The sequence below is a fragment of the Vanellus vanellus genome (assembly GCF_965231255.1).
Source record: "Vanellus vanellus genome assembly, chromosome: Z".
Classification (NCBI taxonomy): domain Eukaryota; kingdom Metazoa; phylum Chordata; class Aves; order Charadriiformes; family Charadriidae; genus Vanellus; species Vanellus vanellus.
Genome location: NC_138908.1, coordinates 71,991,013 through 72,010,104, shown reverse-complemented (window position 1 = coordinate 72,010,104; position 19,092 = coordinate 71,991,013). Strand labels below are relative to the sequence as shown.

The 19,092-nt window shown below is 41.5% G+C and overlaps 1 protein-coding gene across 1 annotated transcript in view; it reads left to right on the top strand.

The window, feature by feature from the left end:
- PLCXD3 (phosphatidylinositol specific phospholipase C X domain containing 3) overlaps positions 1 to 19,092 on the top strand; it is a gene marked incomplete at its 5' end in the record, with an annotated part of 83,192 nt that overhangs the window by 44,110 nt on the left and 19,990 nt on the right. Inside the window, one exon of the mRNA XM_082497539.1 lies at positions 14,071 to 14,779. Within this exon, the coding sequence (XP_082353665.1) occupies positions 14,071 to 14,779 (709 nt within the window). The remainder of the gene's footprint in view (positions 1 to 14,070; positions 14,780 to 19,092) is intronic.

The following is a 19,092-nucleotide window of genomic DNA, read 5'->3' as shown; positions in this document are numbered from 1 at the left end:
TTTAAGGAATGGAATACTGCAATTTTATAACTTCTTTCATTCATTTCTTATAGTCCTCTGTATTGTATAGTGTCTCATTTGATTGTGGTGTTGAATCAAGCAGGGATACTGTCAGCAACAAATAATGCAAGAACTGGACTGAAATTGGATTGCTAGGCACAGTGTGTTTGACGGGACTCTAGGTTGGTCAATCGTGCGGGGCTTTAAATTGCCTGTTCAGTGATGGTGGAAGAGACGAGTAAAAGGCAGGCATCACAGTTTGAATCCTCACTGTTCTGTCTGTCTTCACTTGTCGCTGTTCAGTTTACGAAATGAAATTATTAGTCATTTTATGTTCCTGGACCAGAGAGAACGTGCACCAGATGATGTGGCTTGTAGATGCATTTTGCCATCCTAGCCAAGACTGTTCCAACAGCAGCACTTGTAATGTTTACCTGTAATACAGTGTGTTTTTTTTTTTATTTGATCTACCAGCTAAAGTAGCATCTAAGTGAGTCCCATTTCCTGCCTATTGGTTGAGATTGAAACCTTTATTTAATCCTTGGTGTTTTGCTGTGTTTTCTTTTCTGTTCTTTTGTGGTATCTCTTGGTCTTTAAGGTAAAAAATGAAATTAGTCACTTGTGTGGATAGGAAGATTATTCAGAGTTATAAGTAGCAGCACAAAAACTTTGGAATGGGTATCATTAAGCCTCATATTTTAGGGTTTAACCTTATTCAGAAGTCAGGTTGTGGACCTGTGGGGAAGAGGGAGTGGCAGATTATCCCATATCTCTGTCTGAAGGGCTCTTAAACCTCTGCTAAGATGTAGCCCCTGGCAGAAAGGGGTGTTGCCTCATCGCATCGTGGCTGCTCTGACAATGCTTGCCTGAACCATACTGGCCTGCAAACATACTTACACCCAGCTTGCGTAGGATTTATTTTTAAACCTCCCTGTTTGGTTGCAGAGGTTTCCTGTCTATCCACACCTCACAGTCAAGGAGTGAAAATGCAGCTCATCTTTTTTTATGTTTCCGTTCAGTGGTGACCAAATAAACAGTTTTATTTGAACTTGTTCTCTGGATTCTCCTTTTCCAACTGGGTGTATCTTTCCACTGTTCCCCTCTATAAAGCCTCTTCGTTCATTGCCTTCTAGTCTTGGTGTCTCACTGCAAGAAGCCTTTTTCTGGCATTGATCTAGTGTTTTACAGGTGGCGTAGTTGCTTTTCTTCACTCAGTGTGCAGCCAGTCACATTTTTATCTTTTGTACATGCTCCTAGAAAGGATAGTTTACAGTAGCTGCATGCAACTGTGGAGATCTTCCATGAGAAGGTGGTGAAAGATGCGAGGGCACCATTGACTGTGAGGAAGACATGCCCTGACACCTGCCACAGATTCTGGGTGCCAGCAAGCTGAGGGCCTGTTGTCATCTTATGATCCATGATACCTTGCAGCCAATGTCTTACGAAAGCCACAACCGTCTTGAACCATCACATGCAAAATCTTTGAATGAGGTTATTTTCCTTGTTCTGCAGTTGGATGTAAAGGTCAAATACTGATTGTGTGGAGGAGATGGTGAGGCCTCCTAGAAAGGCATTTTCCTCTGTAGTACTTTCCCAGGGAGTCATGTTGTAAAGCAGTGGTTGTCTGTAGTAAAGCAGAGCTGTGCTGTATTTGCAGACCTCTGGCCTTGAGAAGGCCAAGTTACCGCACTGTGGAGAGGTTATGCTTATGGCCAGGTGAATGAGCCCATGTGTTTCCCCACGGTGACGCTGCTCCAGTTGCCCGTGCTCTTGCACCCTGTTAAGTTCCAGCAAAGCAAACTGACTGTGGGGGATCCCCTGGGCTGAAGGGATGCTCCGTTTGTATGTGTGTGGCTGGTGACTTCAAGTGCTTAGGGCTGTTTTTCTGGCATTTGCAGGAAAAAAATACTTTGGCAAATATGACATATTGTTTTCCATTTGCATCTCGGGGCCTGAGGGAAAATATTTCATTATTTCCCTCTAGTGAACATGAAGTCAAACATTACAGTGTCTTTGCTTATCGTTGAGGAGACCTTGTATGAGAGAGACTTCTCAAGCACCTCGTCTCAGGAGACGTCTTGCATTCAGCGCAGTGGCGAAGGGAGTTATTTTGTTTGTAGCAGTTGGTCAAATGTGCCAGGCAATACACAAAAGCAGAACAACGTGAAGATTGGAGGCACCTAAAGGATAAGAAAAGGTGCAGAGCAAGGGGAGGGGAATGGTCACAATACAACACCTTATGTGCTTCCCTCTTCCTCCACTTTCTTTGCAGTATTTTACATCCTTTTGTTATCTCTCAGCCTTGGCGTGGTCAGTCAGCTAAGTTTATATGGACAGCTTATTAAATGTGATCTTTTAAAAGCGTTTGTCGCTGATAGCCTTTGCGAACTAACTCAGAAAAAGGAATCATATTTGTCCCACCTGCTTTCCCAGCTTTCTCCCAGAAGAATCCAATGAACCGCTCAGATTTGCCCCAGTTTTTCAAGCTCGGTGAGAAAATGAAAGGAATCTAGCCTGTATTTCTACCATGGTAGTAGAAAACTCTGTCAATATTGTCCCTAGGACAGCCCATCCTGGAGTGCTGATAAACTGACTGTCGGTACGCTCATTAGAGTGCAGGAGGAGTCCTTATCCTCTGTGTTGCGGGTGTCCTTGCAGCAGAGTTTGATGCTTGTGCAAACCACTGAAAAATGTTGCCTTTTGAAGTTCTTGCGGAGATCTATCTCAGATGGCAGTGGCTTTCTTGTAGAGATCTTAAAAGTAATAGAAAACCTGGTTTAAGGCATCATTCTTCCACTGGCTTTGCAATGCAATCTCATTTTATCCAGCCACACCTCCTGGTTTTCCTTAAAACAGTGGGTAAAGATGCAGAAACCGCATATGCTGTGTAAGTAATTTCTGTCAGCTACAAGATCACTGGAACTGTTCAGTAGTGATGTTCAGATTCAATAGAAAATACTGCACTGTTGTTTTTGTTTGTTGTTTTTTGTTGTTTTTTTGAGAGAAGGGAGAGCACAAATAAGAACTATACTGATGCTAATATGTGCATCAATTCAGCTGTGAGTTAAGAAAGGACTGTAGTATATACGCCAGAGAAGAAAACATGTAGATCAAAGGAGAGAGGAGAGGCAAGAGAGGGTGGAAATGCAAAATTAAGTATCCAACATGTTCTGTGTTGCCGAAAAGATGCAGTAAGTGGCAAGAGATCTGTGTAATCAGAAGCAATTATTTCAAGGGAATTTTCTCTTGTTACCAAGTGTATTAAAGAACATTTTCCATGAGAAGAAATCGAATAAATAAAAGCACAAGAAGCAGAGGTTGTCTGATTTGATCCTATTTTAGAGTGTGAACACTGAATTACTTGTGGCTATACATAATAAGTAGTGCTTTATGTGTGCATGGAGAGGAAGAGATATGAACAGATCAACGACCTGCTCTCCTTTTTATAAGCCTCCTCAGTTGCATACCACCTTTCAAGGCTGTCCTGTCAATGGTAGCATTAGGGTTATGAACAAGAATTACGGTTGGAAGGCACACACAGTGGGGAGATGCCATTTCGCATGCTCAGCAGAGCTGCCTGGGGCCATCACAGCTTCTCACTAGTCCCAAAGCTATTGGCTCACGATTCAAGTGCTGCTGATTGCCCCAGGAGATATGACTTGGATGCTGATGACATACGCAGCCAGACTGAGCTGGTGCTGGAATAAAATACGCCCCAAACTATTCCTGGCACATTAATTTTATGCTTAGAATCAGATATACTTCTTGCTATTTTTTCCTCCCTGAAATGTGCATATTCTTGTATGCTAGTCCCTGAATTAAGAAGAAAAATAGCTAATACGGTACTTCTGAGACTAGTGTTTAACTAAAATGTCAGATCTGATAGAGATCTCTGATGCATGTGAACATGCAGCAGTTTGCTTGGAGAGCAAAAAGAAAAAATAGCATAGTAGATTTGTTTGCAGTGTTCCCAAAAAAGCAAAAACTTGAAAGAATTGTCATTTATGGAGTGCTGGTGATTGACAGTAGCTACAGCTCTGACCCCAAGGATTTTATTTCCAAGTGATTAGATATCTAATTTGTCTTCAGGTTATAGTCGCCCATAAAATACAAGGTTGTATGTGATGCTTACTAATGTGATATAGAATCTGCTATTCAGTCTTCATAAATGCAGTTAAACTCATGAATAAGAAGGCCCTGGCAGCCTGCCCATCACAGCACTTGACCTGCATCATGCAAGCCGTAGTGGTATGTCTGGTCTGCTGTTGAAATTGTAATGTCTGATGATCTTAAACTGTATGTTTTAGGTGCTTGGTCAATCCTGATGTAAAGATTCTTTTTAAAAAATGGTAGTTACTCTTAATGTGTCAGAAATAAGGGCTGATTTCCTAATTTTCATAAGTTTGAGTTGAAGTTCTTGTTCCATGAATCCTGCTGGGTTTTAGCCTGATAGGTGAAGGGAGCCTTTTTCTATTAAAGAATTTCTGCTCACAAGCAACAGTGAAGTCATGTTTACAGTTTCACTTGACTGAAGAAATAAAAATAACTTTTTTAGTGGGTTATTGTAGGGCAGGTTTTAAAAGCTTTAAGGCTTTTGCACCTTTTAAAATTTTCAGTGCTGTGCATAAATGTCCAACATGGATCTTTTTTGCATTTGGTATGTGCACAGGCGAGATTACTGCCTTCCTCCTGCACCTTTTCTTCTGTGTACAGCCAGGAAGTTTAGATCACGTTTGGAAAAAATAGTGGGGACAGCATACCAACTGGTTCTCTCAGTCCACAGCATGATCATTTCCACTTCTACATGTATAATGCAAAAATGTTCCCCACGCTGTTTGCATTTAGATGTCTGCAGGGAATCTGGTGGCGCTCGATGTTATAAGTTGATCCCACAAATTGATGCGAGACAGAGTCAATTAAAAAAAAAATTGAAGTATTTATTTAGCAAGCGGCAGCAAGCAAAACAGCACTGGTCGGCCCGGGAGTCTCACTCCACCAACGGCGCGCACTTTACCCACTCCAGAGTCCTCTTCTTATAGCCCGTCTCTTCCGGGTTAGATTCTGGGTTGACATGGCTTTCACTGGTTTCTGCGGTCTCGCGCATTGTTGCTAGGGGGTCTGTCGTGGCCTTCTGGTAGGTCGTGATCTTATCATTTAGAGCATGCATACCATACATACTTTTACAAGTCTAAAGTATTCCCTTATCAGGCAATCAAGGCTAGCATATCCTGTTTATTTAGCAGGATATTGCAGTTACAAAGTCTCCCAGCTCTACTGGTTTACAGCAGTTAGCATATAGGGTAATGCTGCATAGCTTACATACCGGTTTGATTAACAAATTTACAATACAAGTCTATCACACTCGGCAGAGCTGGGGATGGCTCTAGGGGCGGTGGAGATGGGGAGAGATTGTGAGCAGTGGTGCAGCCCAGAGCTTGTCCTGCTGCCACTGTGGCATTGGTCAAAGGCTCCACTGAGCTAATTAAACATGTGAATTAACCTGCTCTGCTCTGCACCATGGCCTGATCTTGGAGCCCTTTTCATGTTTCCAGTGGTGTTCATCTTAGATTTGTCTGGGTAAAGACTGGCCGGTTTAGAACTTACATTTGATGAAACTAATAATTCACTCACTTAATGGTGAGCTTTTAGCGTACGGTAATCTGAGGCTCCTGGAAAGCCCCCGCCATTCGCACACTGCTCCACTCTGCTGTCTTCTATGTGCTGTCTGCATGAAGTCTGCAAGGAAATCTGTCTGGAGGTGGTTTGACTGGGAAGAGGTAGGAGGCTATCTACACTTCACAGTGTCTCTGAAAACATTATAACACCTCCTCCTACGCAAATAATTACAGGACAGTAAGGAAGTTACTCAGTGAGAGGGGAAACATGCTCTCAGGAGGGCAGTATGTGCTAATTTTCTGGTAAAGAATAGTTTCTTTAGCAGATTGGCCTTGTGATGTCCATAGTTGTGAACGTACTCACACTGTTGGGAGAGCTAGAAATACAATTACAGCTTTTTTTTTTTTTTTTCTTATTTCTTTACTTTTCAACAGAGTACTGAGAATTTTAAATATGGAATTAACTGATGTAGTGTTCTAAGAGCAGCAGGAGCAGGTCTTTGCGTTTGCAGAAGGGAGGTGTAAGAGACTTGATGTTGGTACTTATATATGTATGCTAAACGTATTAGTATGAATTGAATAATCAGTAACCTAATCAGATTTTTAGCCAAGCTTGGCTGTCGTACTGTGATAATTGCCACTTATCTTGGGCCTTAAAGCCAAGCAGATCCTTTGCCACCTTCCAAACTGTTTGATTTTAGAAGTGACTTCCTTGTAGGAAAGAAGCAGTGCTTAGGTGAGGCACTGATCTTGGCTCACTCTGGTGACCAGAAACACTTCTGCAATACAGGCACTGCCATAGCCCACAAGCTGTCTCTTAAAAAACAGCTTAAAATGGTAAAAGCTTCGGCTTAAGCCAAAAGTGGTTTGTCATGGTCATGGACGATCCTGGCAATGTCAACAGTCACAGGCTCCCCTTGGAGGCAATTGTAGCCATGTTCAAAAGCACAAAACAAAATGATCTTCAGGAGTATTTCATAGGTGATAAGAAAATGCCAGAGGAACAAGAGTAAGTAGTTGCTTAAAATCCTTTCTTGTGCATGAAAATTTTATTTGTGTAGAGGGACAACAAAAGCATAGAAGTCATTCCAGGTCTGAAAGTAGGTCACTAGATACGGGATGCCATCTCCAGACTGATGGACTACCAGTTCCCCTTTATTCCTAGCTAAGGTGCAGGTTCAGGAAGGTCTTTTTGAGCAGTCTTCGAAGATTTGCAGTAATATGTGCAAACATTTTTCTTTCTTTCACTTCTCTTTAGACTCAGGAGAAAGGGGGGTTGGACCAGATGACCTCCAGAGGTCTCTTCCAAACTCAACTATTCTGTGATTCTCTGAGGGATAAACTCTATGTTCTTTATGAGGTTGATCAAAGAGCAGTTGCTTTGTGCTGGGTTTTGAACTTTTTGTATTTTGCCACGTGCAGCTCTAGGCTGTGTCCATTGATCCAATAGTTGGTGTGTCTGTTGTAGTTGTGCTGTGACATTTGATGTGGATTAAGGTGCTCCAGCTGAAATGGCTTGGCTGAGAAATGTAGGGTTAGACCTATGGCAGAAGTAGTATTAGAAACCATGTCTGGCAGAGGTTGCCAAAATATGACTTTGAAGTGTTTTTTAATACAAAATAGTTCTGCTCATCCTTGCAACCAAACCATGCTAAAATGTTTGCATACTGATTACTGTGACACACAACTTTGCCTGCAATATCAGTCCTAATAAAGCAGCATAGCGTGGACTCCTGATGCTGTATCCATAGGCACAGGGCGAAGGTCCGAGTTATGGTTATGTGCAATTCCAATGGTTAGTCCACGACTCAGCTGGTGGCAAAGGGAAAATCAACCTTTGTCTCCTGAGGTGAGGAATGAGGGGGAGGCTACCAGTTCCACGAAGTAATGGGGCAGGAAGGAAGTAAACGTTTCCTTTCCTTTTCCTCTGTGAGCACCAAGGTCTGCAAGGCAGAAGGGGATACAAGTGGAGGAGGAAAAGAGTTTGTTGGAGATGATAGGGCTGGCACAGAGAATGTGGGCAGACTGGGGAGTGCATTTCTGATGGGGAAATTGTGATTGTGCTGTGTTCGCAGCAGCACCTAAATTCTTGCATAGTTAATAGTAATGTAACAAATTTTGCTTTAACAGCTTCATTCTCTGTTACTCCTGTCACCCTTTTTGCTTACGTTCTCAAACACGACCAGAATACATTTTCTCTTTTGTCACTGCCTGCCTCTTCTTGCTCCCTGATATTCAATGACTTCAATTTATCTGGTGTTAATGTAACTCCAAAGCAATTTGGAATTCTATTATTCTCAAAGAAGCTAAAGCAAAATGGGGCTTTTTCCTGCAGACGTTCATGCACATAATTAAAATAATTCGAACAGTTAAGTGTGCTTAGAATTGGGCTCTGGATTTGTACTTTATCGGTAATCTCCCATTGAAAACCAACGTTAATTCATCCTGTTGTTACAGCTTGAAAGCATTAAAATGCTTACTTAACAGGTTAAGACTGTTGACTTTGCAAGATTTAACTGTCTGGATATAAGTCATTTATGCTGTATGACCTGGAAAAAAGATTTGATTTAAAAAGTGGAATGATTTGTGTTCATGTTACCTCACAGACATTTCAAGTTTAATGGGCTTTTTAAAAAAAAGTCTTAATTTTGGTTTATGTCTTTTTTAATAGAAACTTCAGGGTTTTTTTGTTTTTTTTTTTTATACCAAAAGTTACATAGCTCCTCTGTTTTCACCACTTGAGAAGGGGTGATTCAGTTTGATTTGAGTTATGCATGGGCTAGCTCACCATCTATAAATGCAGGCTTATGAAATATTTTTTCTTACTCACTGATCAGAAAATTCACTTGAATAAACCCCAGATATTCTTAGATATTAAAAAAATATTCCTCTGATGTAAAGAAAAGTTTGACTTTTTATTTTTAATTAAAATCCCAATTTCCATGCTGAGACCAAGTTACAAGAACATGTGGCTGTTTGGCTGGCCAGGACTTTGGGAAGAGCACCCACTGCTCTGGCTTCCTAAGCCTTCAGAAGGCCAAAAGGTAGGCACAGTCCCGCTGGTGCTGCAGGCAGCCTTGCCTGAAAAGCTTGGCTAATTTATGGTCAGTGCGGGAGCTGTTTGAGGTTAGGGAGCTGCAGAAATGCCATGCGACTGATGGAGATTGAGATGGGGGAATGAAGTCCTAGCTGTTCTCCACAGCATCCAAGAAACGTGTTGTGATCTGCTGTCAGTCACTGTAGAGCCCTCATTGACAAGGATGTTTTCAAAAATGTTAGGCATGTGACATTTCAGCAATAGCCACCAAAGGATGTCATCTAAATACAGGAAGACAACAGCAGGTAAAGTTTTTAATGGCACTCAAAGCAGTAGTAAAAGACTCCACTTCCAACAGATGTTGGGTAACTACCAGCGCAGAGACAAGAAGAAGTTGAAATCTGTGGGAGAAGGGGAGGAGAGTAAAAACTGCCGAAGACTGTGAAGCTTTACTTCTATCTGTATGGGATTTCTCTGTGACTTGTGGATCTTCAGGGTGTGATTGCTGCTGTCAGGAGCGTGTTGGGCAGTGCCGTTTGATTCAGCACCTCTATTTTAGGTACTGTTTTAACAGGCTGTTACGAGGGATGTCCAGAGCCAACAGTGAGGCAAGGGGAAGGAGAACGAAGTTCAGCTACACTTTATGAATGATATGTTAAAGCTTAGCCACCAAAAATAGTAGCTTTGCTGTGCCTCTGTGGGACTGAAGAAATGATTCTGAACTGAAACACGCTCTCTCTGAGGGACTTTTTTCAGCACTGAGCCCAATTATTTTTTAAATGGGGGGTTTAGCCCTCTAGGGAAGCCATAAATATGTCCATAGCTGAGCTGTAGTGGATTACATATTCCCAATTGTCCCAGTACAGGAATTCAGTAAAGAAAACAGGAGACTGTTCTCCCTAGTAAAAATAAGAGCAGCTGTTTTCTTGCAATCTAAGTGACACTGCACATTTTAGTCTTGAATATCTAAATAGTGTTTGGCCACATCTAAGTTCATGAAAACGTAATAGCTTAGTGGTTGAAACTGGCCACTTTCATTTTTGGATCACGACTGGTGCAGACATTTTAAGTGTCTCTTGATAATGGCTTCTAAGGTTGAGAGACAAGAAACAATTTTTTTTTATCTATTTTCTTTTATCTTGGGGGAGGGAGAATAAGCAGACACAATTATCTGGTCCATCCCTGTCTCAAAGCAGAGCTAACTCCAAGTTAGATGAGGCTGTTGAGCCAAGCACTGAGAATTGGGGGTACAGAGTCCAGCCCTGATGGGCTCCCACTCCAGGGCTTAGCTGGTCTTGTGGGGAAGTTGTTTTTTCCTTGTGCCCCAGTGAACAAGTCTTTCTCTGCAGAGCTGCTTTCTAGCCAGTTGGTCCCCAGCTATGCTACTGAATGGGGTTGTCTGTCCTGGGTCCATCTTGCCTTTGAACTTTTTAAGGTTCCTATCATCCAGCTTCTCTGCTGCACTGAAGTTTCTCTGAGTACCAGCTTTTCTCTCCAGAACATTAACCTCTTCCCCCAAGTTGGTTTCACCCGCAAACTTGCTGAGGGTGCTCCCCATCACGTTGTTTGTGTCATTGTTAAAGATGTTAAACAGAAGCGGCTTGTAATCAGCTGCAAATAGACTTTGAACCTTCAGCCACATCCTTTTGAGCCTGATGGTCCAGCCAGTTTTTCACATATCTTACAGTGTACTTGCCTGGTTGGCGTCTTCCCAGTTAGCTGAAAGCCAGGAACTTCATTCTGCTGTTTGCCTTCCTCACTTTTCTTAGTATTTAAAATTCTTATATCACCTCATAGTCACTGTAGCTAAGGCTGCCATCAGCCTTCGTGTCCCTAACTGTGTCATCTTTAATTCATACCACGTTCACCAGCGTGCCTTGTCTACCAAAAGGAGTGCCTGTAGAAAAAAAAGTCTTTGATGCTCTCCATATTCCCTGTGCCCTGCTGTTCTGCACTTCCAGCAAACGTCTCAAAGCTCCCCATGAAGACAAGCCCTGTAATTATGAGGCTTCTTCCAGTTGTTTAAAGAAGGCTTTGTCCACTTTCTCTTCTTGACTGGGCCGTCTGTAGCATATGTGCACCATCTTTACCCCTGTTCGCCACCACTGTGGTCCTGACCCATGAGCCTTCATCCTTGACTCCTTAGATCAACGATATGTTGTATTGTTGAAATAGTGGGAAAACTGTGCAATATTTTAAGAAAGTGCTAGACACAGTAAACTGGTGAGTAAATAAGTCTGCACACAAGAGGAATATCAGCTTACTCCTCCCTGCGTGACTTGGGATGAGTCATTTCCCCTCTCTTTGCTTCCCCATGTTTCAGACTGTGAAGGCTCTGTGGTAGAGAGTGTCCTATACATCAGGTCAGTGTGCCCCCCACCCCCCCCCGGCCCTTCAGTGGTAACAGTAGCTGATGTGCAATCACTGCTACCTTCCAGAGATTGCAGGCATCATTGTATTAGTATTTCTGAATGTACCCTGTGTCCTGTCTTCATGGAAGCTGAAATTTGGTGGTACAGAGAACCTGCAAGTCCACTTCCCCATGGCAAAGTAGGATGGGACTGTCTCCATGCACCAAAGCAAGGTTAGAAGAAAACCTGATTGCTAAAAACAAGTGTATGTTTGTACAGGATTCTCTCATTGCCGGGAACACAATGATTTTGGGCATGACAGTGGAAAAGATCATACTGTAACTTGCTTGCCAAGTATAAGGATTTTGAATTTCCCCGCATTACGAGGGTAAGCTGGTTAGGATCACAGAGCAGAATGAAGGCAAAAGGAAACGTATATGAGTGCATGATAAAAATAAGTATTTAAACGACCTGTTCGAATTACTTATACATGTGGAAAGACAAAACATTTGCTGCATTTTTCAGTCAGGAGAGATCTTTACATATTCTTGAATAGAGTAGCTGCTTCATTCAGTATCAACCAAGTCAAGTCAAGCCTTATTTTCTTTTTGCAGTATTTAATAGGGCTTCCTTGTTTGGGTTACAAAACGTGGAGGTTCTCAGTGCACTGTCTGCTCTTCTCTGGACCTTCCATGTAGGAATCCCCATTTTTACGCCCAAATATGTGTATGAAGACCTTAATTAAGAAAAAATGTTTTTCTAACCTGTCCTGCTTTTGATGTTCAGTTGTTTCAAACTATGGTGTTTCCCGTCAGTTGCACTCTCTTCTCCATATTTTGCATTACCAGTAGCTAAAAGCTACCTGCTGACAAGTTGTTCACCTTAGGTTTCTGCTGTGAGAACTGTGCTGCCTCTCTTGACTTACATAGTTTTAAGTTGTGATTGGCACTGTGTTGCGTATTGGCCGATTGGCCGTGGTGGTGAAGTTTAGCTACCTCTTCGGCAACTTCAGGTGGCCAGTCGCTCTAGATCAGACAATAAAGGACGAATGGTTTAATTAACTTTAATACAATTTTGAGCCTACTGCTGCAATCAGTTGATCGTGTTTATACGCGTACTTACTCTGACATAAAATCCTACTGAAAAAAAGGGACTTCAATGGACAAAGTGAGGGTTTGCAAGATCTATCCCTTGCTAATACCAGTAGCTATGCCTTGTTTTAAACAAGACTGGATTTACTTTGATTTCTAGATTAGTGCAGGTTACATTGAGCAGAACATTTAATGTATCTCATTGATTTTCCCTGTAATACTGTTGAAACACAAGTCACTGCTCTAATCATTTGTTTTACCATTAAAATTCTGCATGCAGATCTGGTCCCCAGGGATATCAGCGTGTAACCAGATACTCCATGATCTAATCAGGTTCTGCAAGGAATACACTATCGCTTCAACTCTTAGCATTAGAAACCTTTATCAAAATGGAAAATTTATCTAATACTTAAAGGAAAATGCAGTTCAAAGAGACAACCGTGAAAAGCAGGGGTGTACAAAATTTTAAGACATTTCTCAGATTAAACAAAGCCAAATCCAAGCTAGAGTCTAAGATGATTTGTCATGACTCCATTTATTGTTAAAGATGAAAATGTTATAGATGTCATTTCGGTTTATAGGGTTTGTTCCAGTTCAGTTAAAACAGCATCGCCATCAGAAATGACTGAGTAGCAGGATTTTGTTAATGCGACACTTACTTACCTGCCACAGCACGTGAGCTTTGGAAAGTAATTTTGAAAAGCACCTACAAAAGCATCAGTAGGAGGCATGACTTGTGCTCTGAACTCATTTAGATTTGGATCTCTGAGGGCTGAGTGCTGCAGCCCATTTCAGAAATACAAGTCCTGCTGACCTTAAAGGAGTGTCGCAAGCGGTGTGACGTAGGCTGTGGCGCAGACCTGCTTGCCACGGTGAGTCTGACCAGAAGCATCCCCTCTGGCTGGCACAGTGGAAGCGTGGGTCTGCCTGCAGCCAGACAGTATTTCTGTACAAGCTGCCAGAGGGCTAGTGATAGACAAGGGTCAGCTCATCTCTCCATAAAGCAAGACAAATTTCCTCACAGAGGAATGATCGTGTGTTTGCAGATACCCTTAGCTTTATCATCTGCTTTCATGTAAATGTCTAAATGCTGAGCAAAATAAGTTGGTTTTTTTTGTTTTTTGATGGTGTGGTTTGTTTTTTTTTTTAGTGGACGTACCTTGAGACAGAGAGAATTTTGCATAGCAAAGTGTCTTACGTATTTGTATTCAACTTTGTTATGTTGTGGACAATGATAACTTCTGTACATAGGCCTGTTAAGCAATACATCTCATTCTTGTCAAGGGCATGCAGTGGAGTTTCTGTATTTTGGCAGCGGCGTGCAATGCTATCCTTGGCTGTATCTGTTGTATTTGTGTAGCAAAGGAAAGCTAAGCATTTTAGAGGTAAATTTAAGAAGGAAAACATCATTCAGTAACCTTCTCAATGACCAGATGAGACTTGAAATAAAGAAAAGGTCAGAAGTGTTGCATGTCCTTGGCATTTTTCAACTCATATTTCAGCTGGCTGTAAAGGTGCGTGTGGGATGTTGTTGGTTTGGTTTGGTTTTTCCTTTGGTTCTGCAAACCAGACAGTGCACGATTCAGTGTGCAGAGCCAGTCTCTCCTCTTCTCGTTGGCTCTAGGGATTTATTATGTGACTGCCTTTGCTGGAGTCACAGTGGGATTGCTTTCATGTTCAGAGCCTGCGGACGTCTGTGAGCTTAAAGGCATAAGTAAGAGCTAAAGAGCTAGAAGAGAGTGAAGTGAGGAAGCGCCCAGGCAGGCAGTGAAACAGGAACTACCTTTCCTTCAAGTTCCTGTGAGGTGCTGGTGGGGTAAACACTGCCGGACCAATGTAGTGTATTGAGAAAAAGGACAGGGGTCTGTTGATGAGTGTTACTACAGGTCCGAAGATGAAGTTTATAAAGAAGGAATCACTAATGACTTTAAATATATGAGTACAATATTAATTGTTTTCCTCTGTTGTGTTTTTAGGGTCTCATGACTCCTTTAGCTTCTACATCGATGAAGCCTCTCCAGTTGGGCCTGAACAGCCAGAGACGGTCCAGAATTTTGTGTCTGTTTTTGGGACTGTGGCTAAAAAGCTGATGAGGAAGTGGTTGGCTACACAGACCATGAACTTCACCAGCCAGCTGGGGGCAGGTATACGGTATTTTGATCTTAGAATTTCCACCAAGCCCAGAGACCCAGACAATGAACTCTACTTTGCTCATGGTTTATTCAGTGCCAAAGTCAAGGAGGGTCTGGAAGAGATCAATGCGTTTCTCACTGACCACCCAAAAGAAGTGGTCTTCTTGGACTTCAATCACTTCTACGGGATGCAGAAATACCATCATGAAAAGCTTGTCCAAATGCTCAAAGACACATATGGAAACAAAATGTGTCCTGCTATATTTGCCCACGAAGTCAGTCTCCAGTACCTGTGGGAAAAGGAGCACCAAGTGCTGGTATTCTACCACAGTCCAGTGGCTCTTGAGGTACCATTTCTTTGGCCAGGCCAGATGATGCCAGCTCCCTGGGCAAACACAACAGATCCGGAAAAACTGATTCAGTTCCTCCAGGCATCAATCACCGAAAGAAGAAAGAAGGGCTCCTTTTTTATATCTCAAGTAGTGCTGACACCAAAGGCTAGTACGGTGGTGAAAGGGGTTGCTAGTGGTCTCAGAGAAACAATCACAGAAAGGTAAGTTTCTGGCGGGTAACGTGTGCTGACTGTGTTGAATATGTGTGCTGGTAATGCTGCTTTTCTAATTCCTTTTGAAGAAACTCCTGCAGATGTGTTTCTTCCATGCTACTGTGGGTTAGTCAGAACTTTGGCATTATCCTAAAACATTTAAAGAGAAACACAGTAAAGGAGAAGGTTTTGCATCTTGAAGGAAAATCTGGCACTAAAGCCTAATGAGATCTTATGGGATTAGCTTAGCCTTTTTCTTTTCTGAATGCAGAGTTTTGCATTTGTTTTGTTTTTAAAACGTGGTTTCTTACCATAAGCAGTGAACATCTTGCCTTGGATTTCCGTACTGGATGTGGACAAATATATCTTTATGATCTAGATCATTTAAGTTTTTATTTATGCATCAGGCTTCCGGTATCGGGTAAATATTTTTTTCTTTTTGGCTCATCAGTAAAGCCTGACAGTGCAGACTTTACGTCCCTAACTACCTTTATACACCTTAAAGATGCGTGGCTTTTCTCTCTTGTCCTGGTTGGAGGTAAAACAGAACCAATTTTCCTTTCAGTAATTTTACTTTTCAGTTAAGTCTCTTCTAACTAACATCACTCTCTGAAATTAACGGCGTATTTTTCAGAGAGCAGTCCGCTTCTAGCAGATACAGCCTGCTGTTTGTAGTTAATACCAAGGCATGGTATGGAGAGAGGCTCCTGCTTATACTTACTGCTATAACCCCCAAGGCCAGAGAACTTTGTTATTTGCCCCGTTGGAGGGTTGGAAGCATAAAAGCATAGTGGGGTCCCACCTGCGGGGAGGAGCGGAGAGGACAGGTGACCCAAAACTGACCCACAGGTTATTCCATCCCATCTGCCTCATGCTCAGTATAAAGCTGAGGGATCAAAGGGTCAGCGCTCTTTCTTCAATGGACGACGAACCAGGAGTACTCTGGTACTCTGTCTGTTTGTCTGCTGTTGATCCCAATCCATGCTTTCCTGGATCCAGATCTGGAATCCATTTCCCATCCATCACTGAGCCCAGTGTGGGACCTTGGCACTGCCTGCCAGAGATGTGATTGTTATCCTGGGAGCCTGATAGAGTTTTGTATATATTGTATATTTCATTATTTTCTTATTAACGTTATCTTTTTGTTTTATTATTAATATTTCATTAAAGTAGTTTAGTTTCTTTTCAGCCCATGAGTCTCCCCCCCTCCCCCCCCCGAAGACAGAGAAGTTAGAGAGCATCTGTCGTTCATTTAGTGGCCAGTCCAGCCCAAACCATGACATCTCTGCATATCATCACACATTATATCAAATTTTCCTCCTAATAGGCCTTCATCTATCATACAGGAGAGAGACTCCAGACCATTGCAGAGGTTCTGTACATGGAATACTGTGTTTACAGGCCATTAGTTGTTACATTACAAAAAAAGCCATCTGTGCAAGACATGCATTATTTATACCATTCTGACTTTTTGATAAATCACATCTAATTTTCAGCTTAAAGGCATATATGTGTGACTATGTTCTTGACGACTTGGTAGGAAACCTGAAATTTAATGCCAAGACACAAGAGCTATTTTTTCCCCCCTTAAAAGAAAAAAAAAATAAAAAAGAAAGGGTTGCAGTGTGTAAAAAAATTTATAACAGGCATCATTGCTGCTAACATTCTGCTGTCTGCGTGGATGTGCCTCTGCCAGGAAGGTTTATTGGGAACACTGTCCCTTTCTATGAGATGAATGACGCAGTGCCTGTGACACTACAGTCTGCTAAGAAAATGTGCCCCGTTTTTGAGAAACGTTGAGCCATTTCTATGGCAGCTTTCCCAAGCAACTGTTAACTTGAAGAAACGGGGAAAAAACTTTACCTGAAATGGTAAAACACTGACACAGAAGGTTTTGTAAGCAGTGGGGGATATGATTCAGAAGTGCTTGTGCAAGTGCACTTGCGGCTGTATGTATATCCTCCGCGTATGTTTTTATAGGCTCTGGTGGACTAGGGATCTCCCTTTCTGCTGAGTCTGAAGAGCACTTTTCTGTACTGAAATACTGTTTTGTTGATGGATTTTACCGTTAAACACTCACCTTGTTGTTCAGGGATTCTTTAGAACATGAGTTCTTTAGAGAGCATTCTTCAGAACATGAAATAGCACAGTCAAGAAACTAACAGGTTCTTCTTAAAACTTGCTGCATCAATAAAATAGCCATTAAAAAAACTTTTCTTCTTCTGTGACTCATAATGTGCTTCCTTGAAGCTGTTTGGAAAAAATAAAAACTTCAAATGAATTCTGGGTTTGTTTGGCTGAGCTCTGAACGACTTGAGCCTTTGAACTCTTGGTACGCCTTTATCTACAGCAAATTTTGAGATGATAAGCAACTTGAAATATCAGTAAATAATTGGGCTGGAATACCTGGAAATGTTGTTTTTTCCAAATTGCCACTGAGTTTTTTCACACGAGCCACAAGTGCGTAGCCACGTCTACTGCATGAATACTTTTTTCCTTCTTTGCATAACTCTCTTAATCATTGCAAAAGACATTGACCTTTAAAATTATCTCCAAAGTTAGTATTTAGTCTTCCAAGTGTGGCATCTCATTTTGAATTTTTATTTGTATTTTTATTAAAAAAATGCACTGCTGGAAGACACAGGCTTAAAATCTACATAGAAATGAAGCTTGTATATTGAGTTAACTGATCTAAAAGTAAACACCAAATATACTCAGAACTGTCCCTCATTTGATGATGATTCTGTTAAAATATAAATAGATGAGCAGTTGAAGGCTGCAGCACAATTAGTAGAATTTACAGAATTCTTTTAAATCTCACTGGGTTAATGTCTCAGTAACTTTAAAGCTGGTAATCCATACTAAAGGAGTCAGGGCATATGTCCCAGCTGCACTGTTTGCTACTTTGAACCATCTCATAATTTTTTGTAAAAATATTATTCCCTCCATTTCAGAATAAATACACAGATCAAATCCTGCTATTGTGTCCAGGTAGATAACATACGTGCTTTTGTTGCCAGTTGCTGCATAGATTTATACATTTTATACTATTTTCTGCTTATTAATAAATGCTGGCCAAGAGCTTTGCATTAAAAATGCAGTATCTTGCTTTTGGCAGCAGTTTTGTAACCTCACTTAGGTGTTTTTTTTCCCTCACATTGAATTTTGAAAGATCTGCATGCAAATGTGGAATAAGTTTGAAATTTTCAAATAATTCTGGTGTTTTTCTTTTTTTTTTTTTTCTCCTAAATTAAATATTGCATTCAATAAATGTTCCTTTGGAATTTTCAAATAAAACCAGTAGTCGTCTCTCCCCACATCTGTACGGTGGCCATTTTCATTTACGTACTGACTTAATTCTGAAAATAGAGCAAAGTTTAGATCCTTTCGGATCCAGTAAAACATAACAGGTTTTGATCTCTGAAGTTGTTTGCTAGTCATGAAATTATTTACGATTTGAAGAGCAGCGGCCACCTTAGAAGGAGAACCTGGTTTCTCTCAGTTGTAGCATCTGTCAGACCAGGAAGACTGCAAGCAGGCACTGTGCAGCAATCCATGCTCCTTTCTGCTGCTTTGTAGCTCGCGTTGTGAAAAAGCAGAGTGAAATATTCCTCTGTAGCCAATATGTTTGGTTTGATAGCTTTTTATCACACCTGCTTGTGGTGGCGGAGGTCCACATGTTCAAACTGCTGTAGAGCAGTCTCCTAAGGAGATATATTTCTGAAGGAGAAGGGGTAGTATTCCTCAACCTGTTCCCCACAGCACAGATATGGAAGATGGGAGGCCCACCATAACCTTGATTATAAAAAACAGTTTCATGTTCCTCAGACCAGGACTGTTTTGTACTGATAATGGTTGCTCACAGGGTTTGCTGCGGTCATCACAGGTGGGACAATAATTTGGAAGAAGGAAAAATTATATAAAGTCATCGAGCTTTCTGTCCTGTACAAATAGCAGAGGGAAAAGCCATTTCTCGTAAGCTCTTCCTAGTACCGCAGCTCAGCATTATGGAACTTTGTGACAAAGCTTTCATCTTCATTGCTTGAATGAGGAGAATCGCTCACATGCATGCAATTTATGTTTCTTGGATTTGATGAAAAACTTTGAGGACTAACAATATGTTTTCGGGCTTAACATGCTGTCATGCACAGTTTAGATGCCAAGAAATACTCTTTGATTAGCAAACAGTACGTACCAAATGAATTACATTCCCTCTCCTTATTGAATTAACTTCACAGTGAGGCAGCTGCCTTTAGTACATCTGAAAGGTGGTTGTGAAGCAACCTTTTGATGATTGTAGAGCTGTTCTTCATAGTAATCTA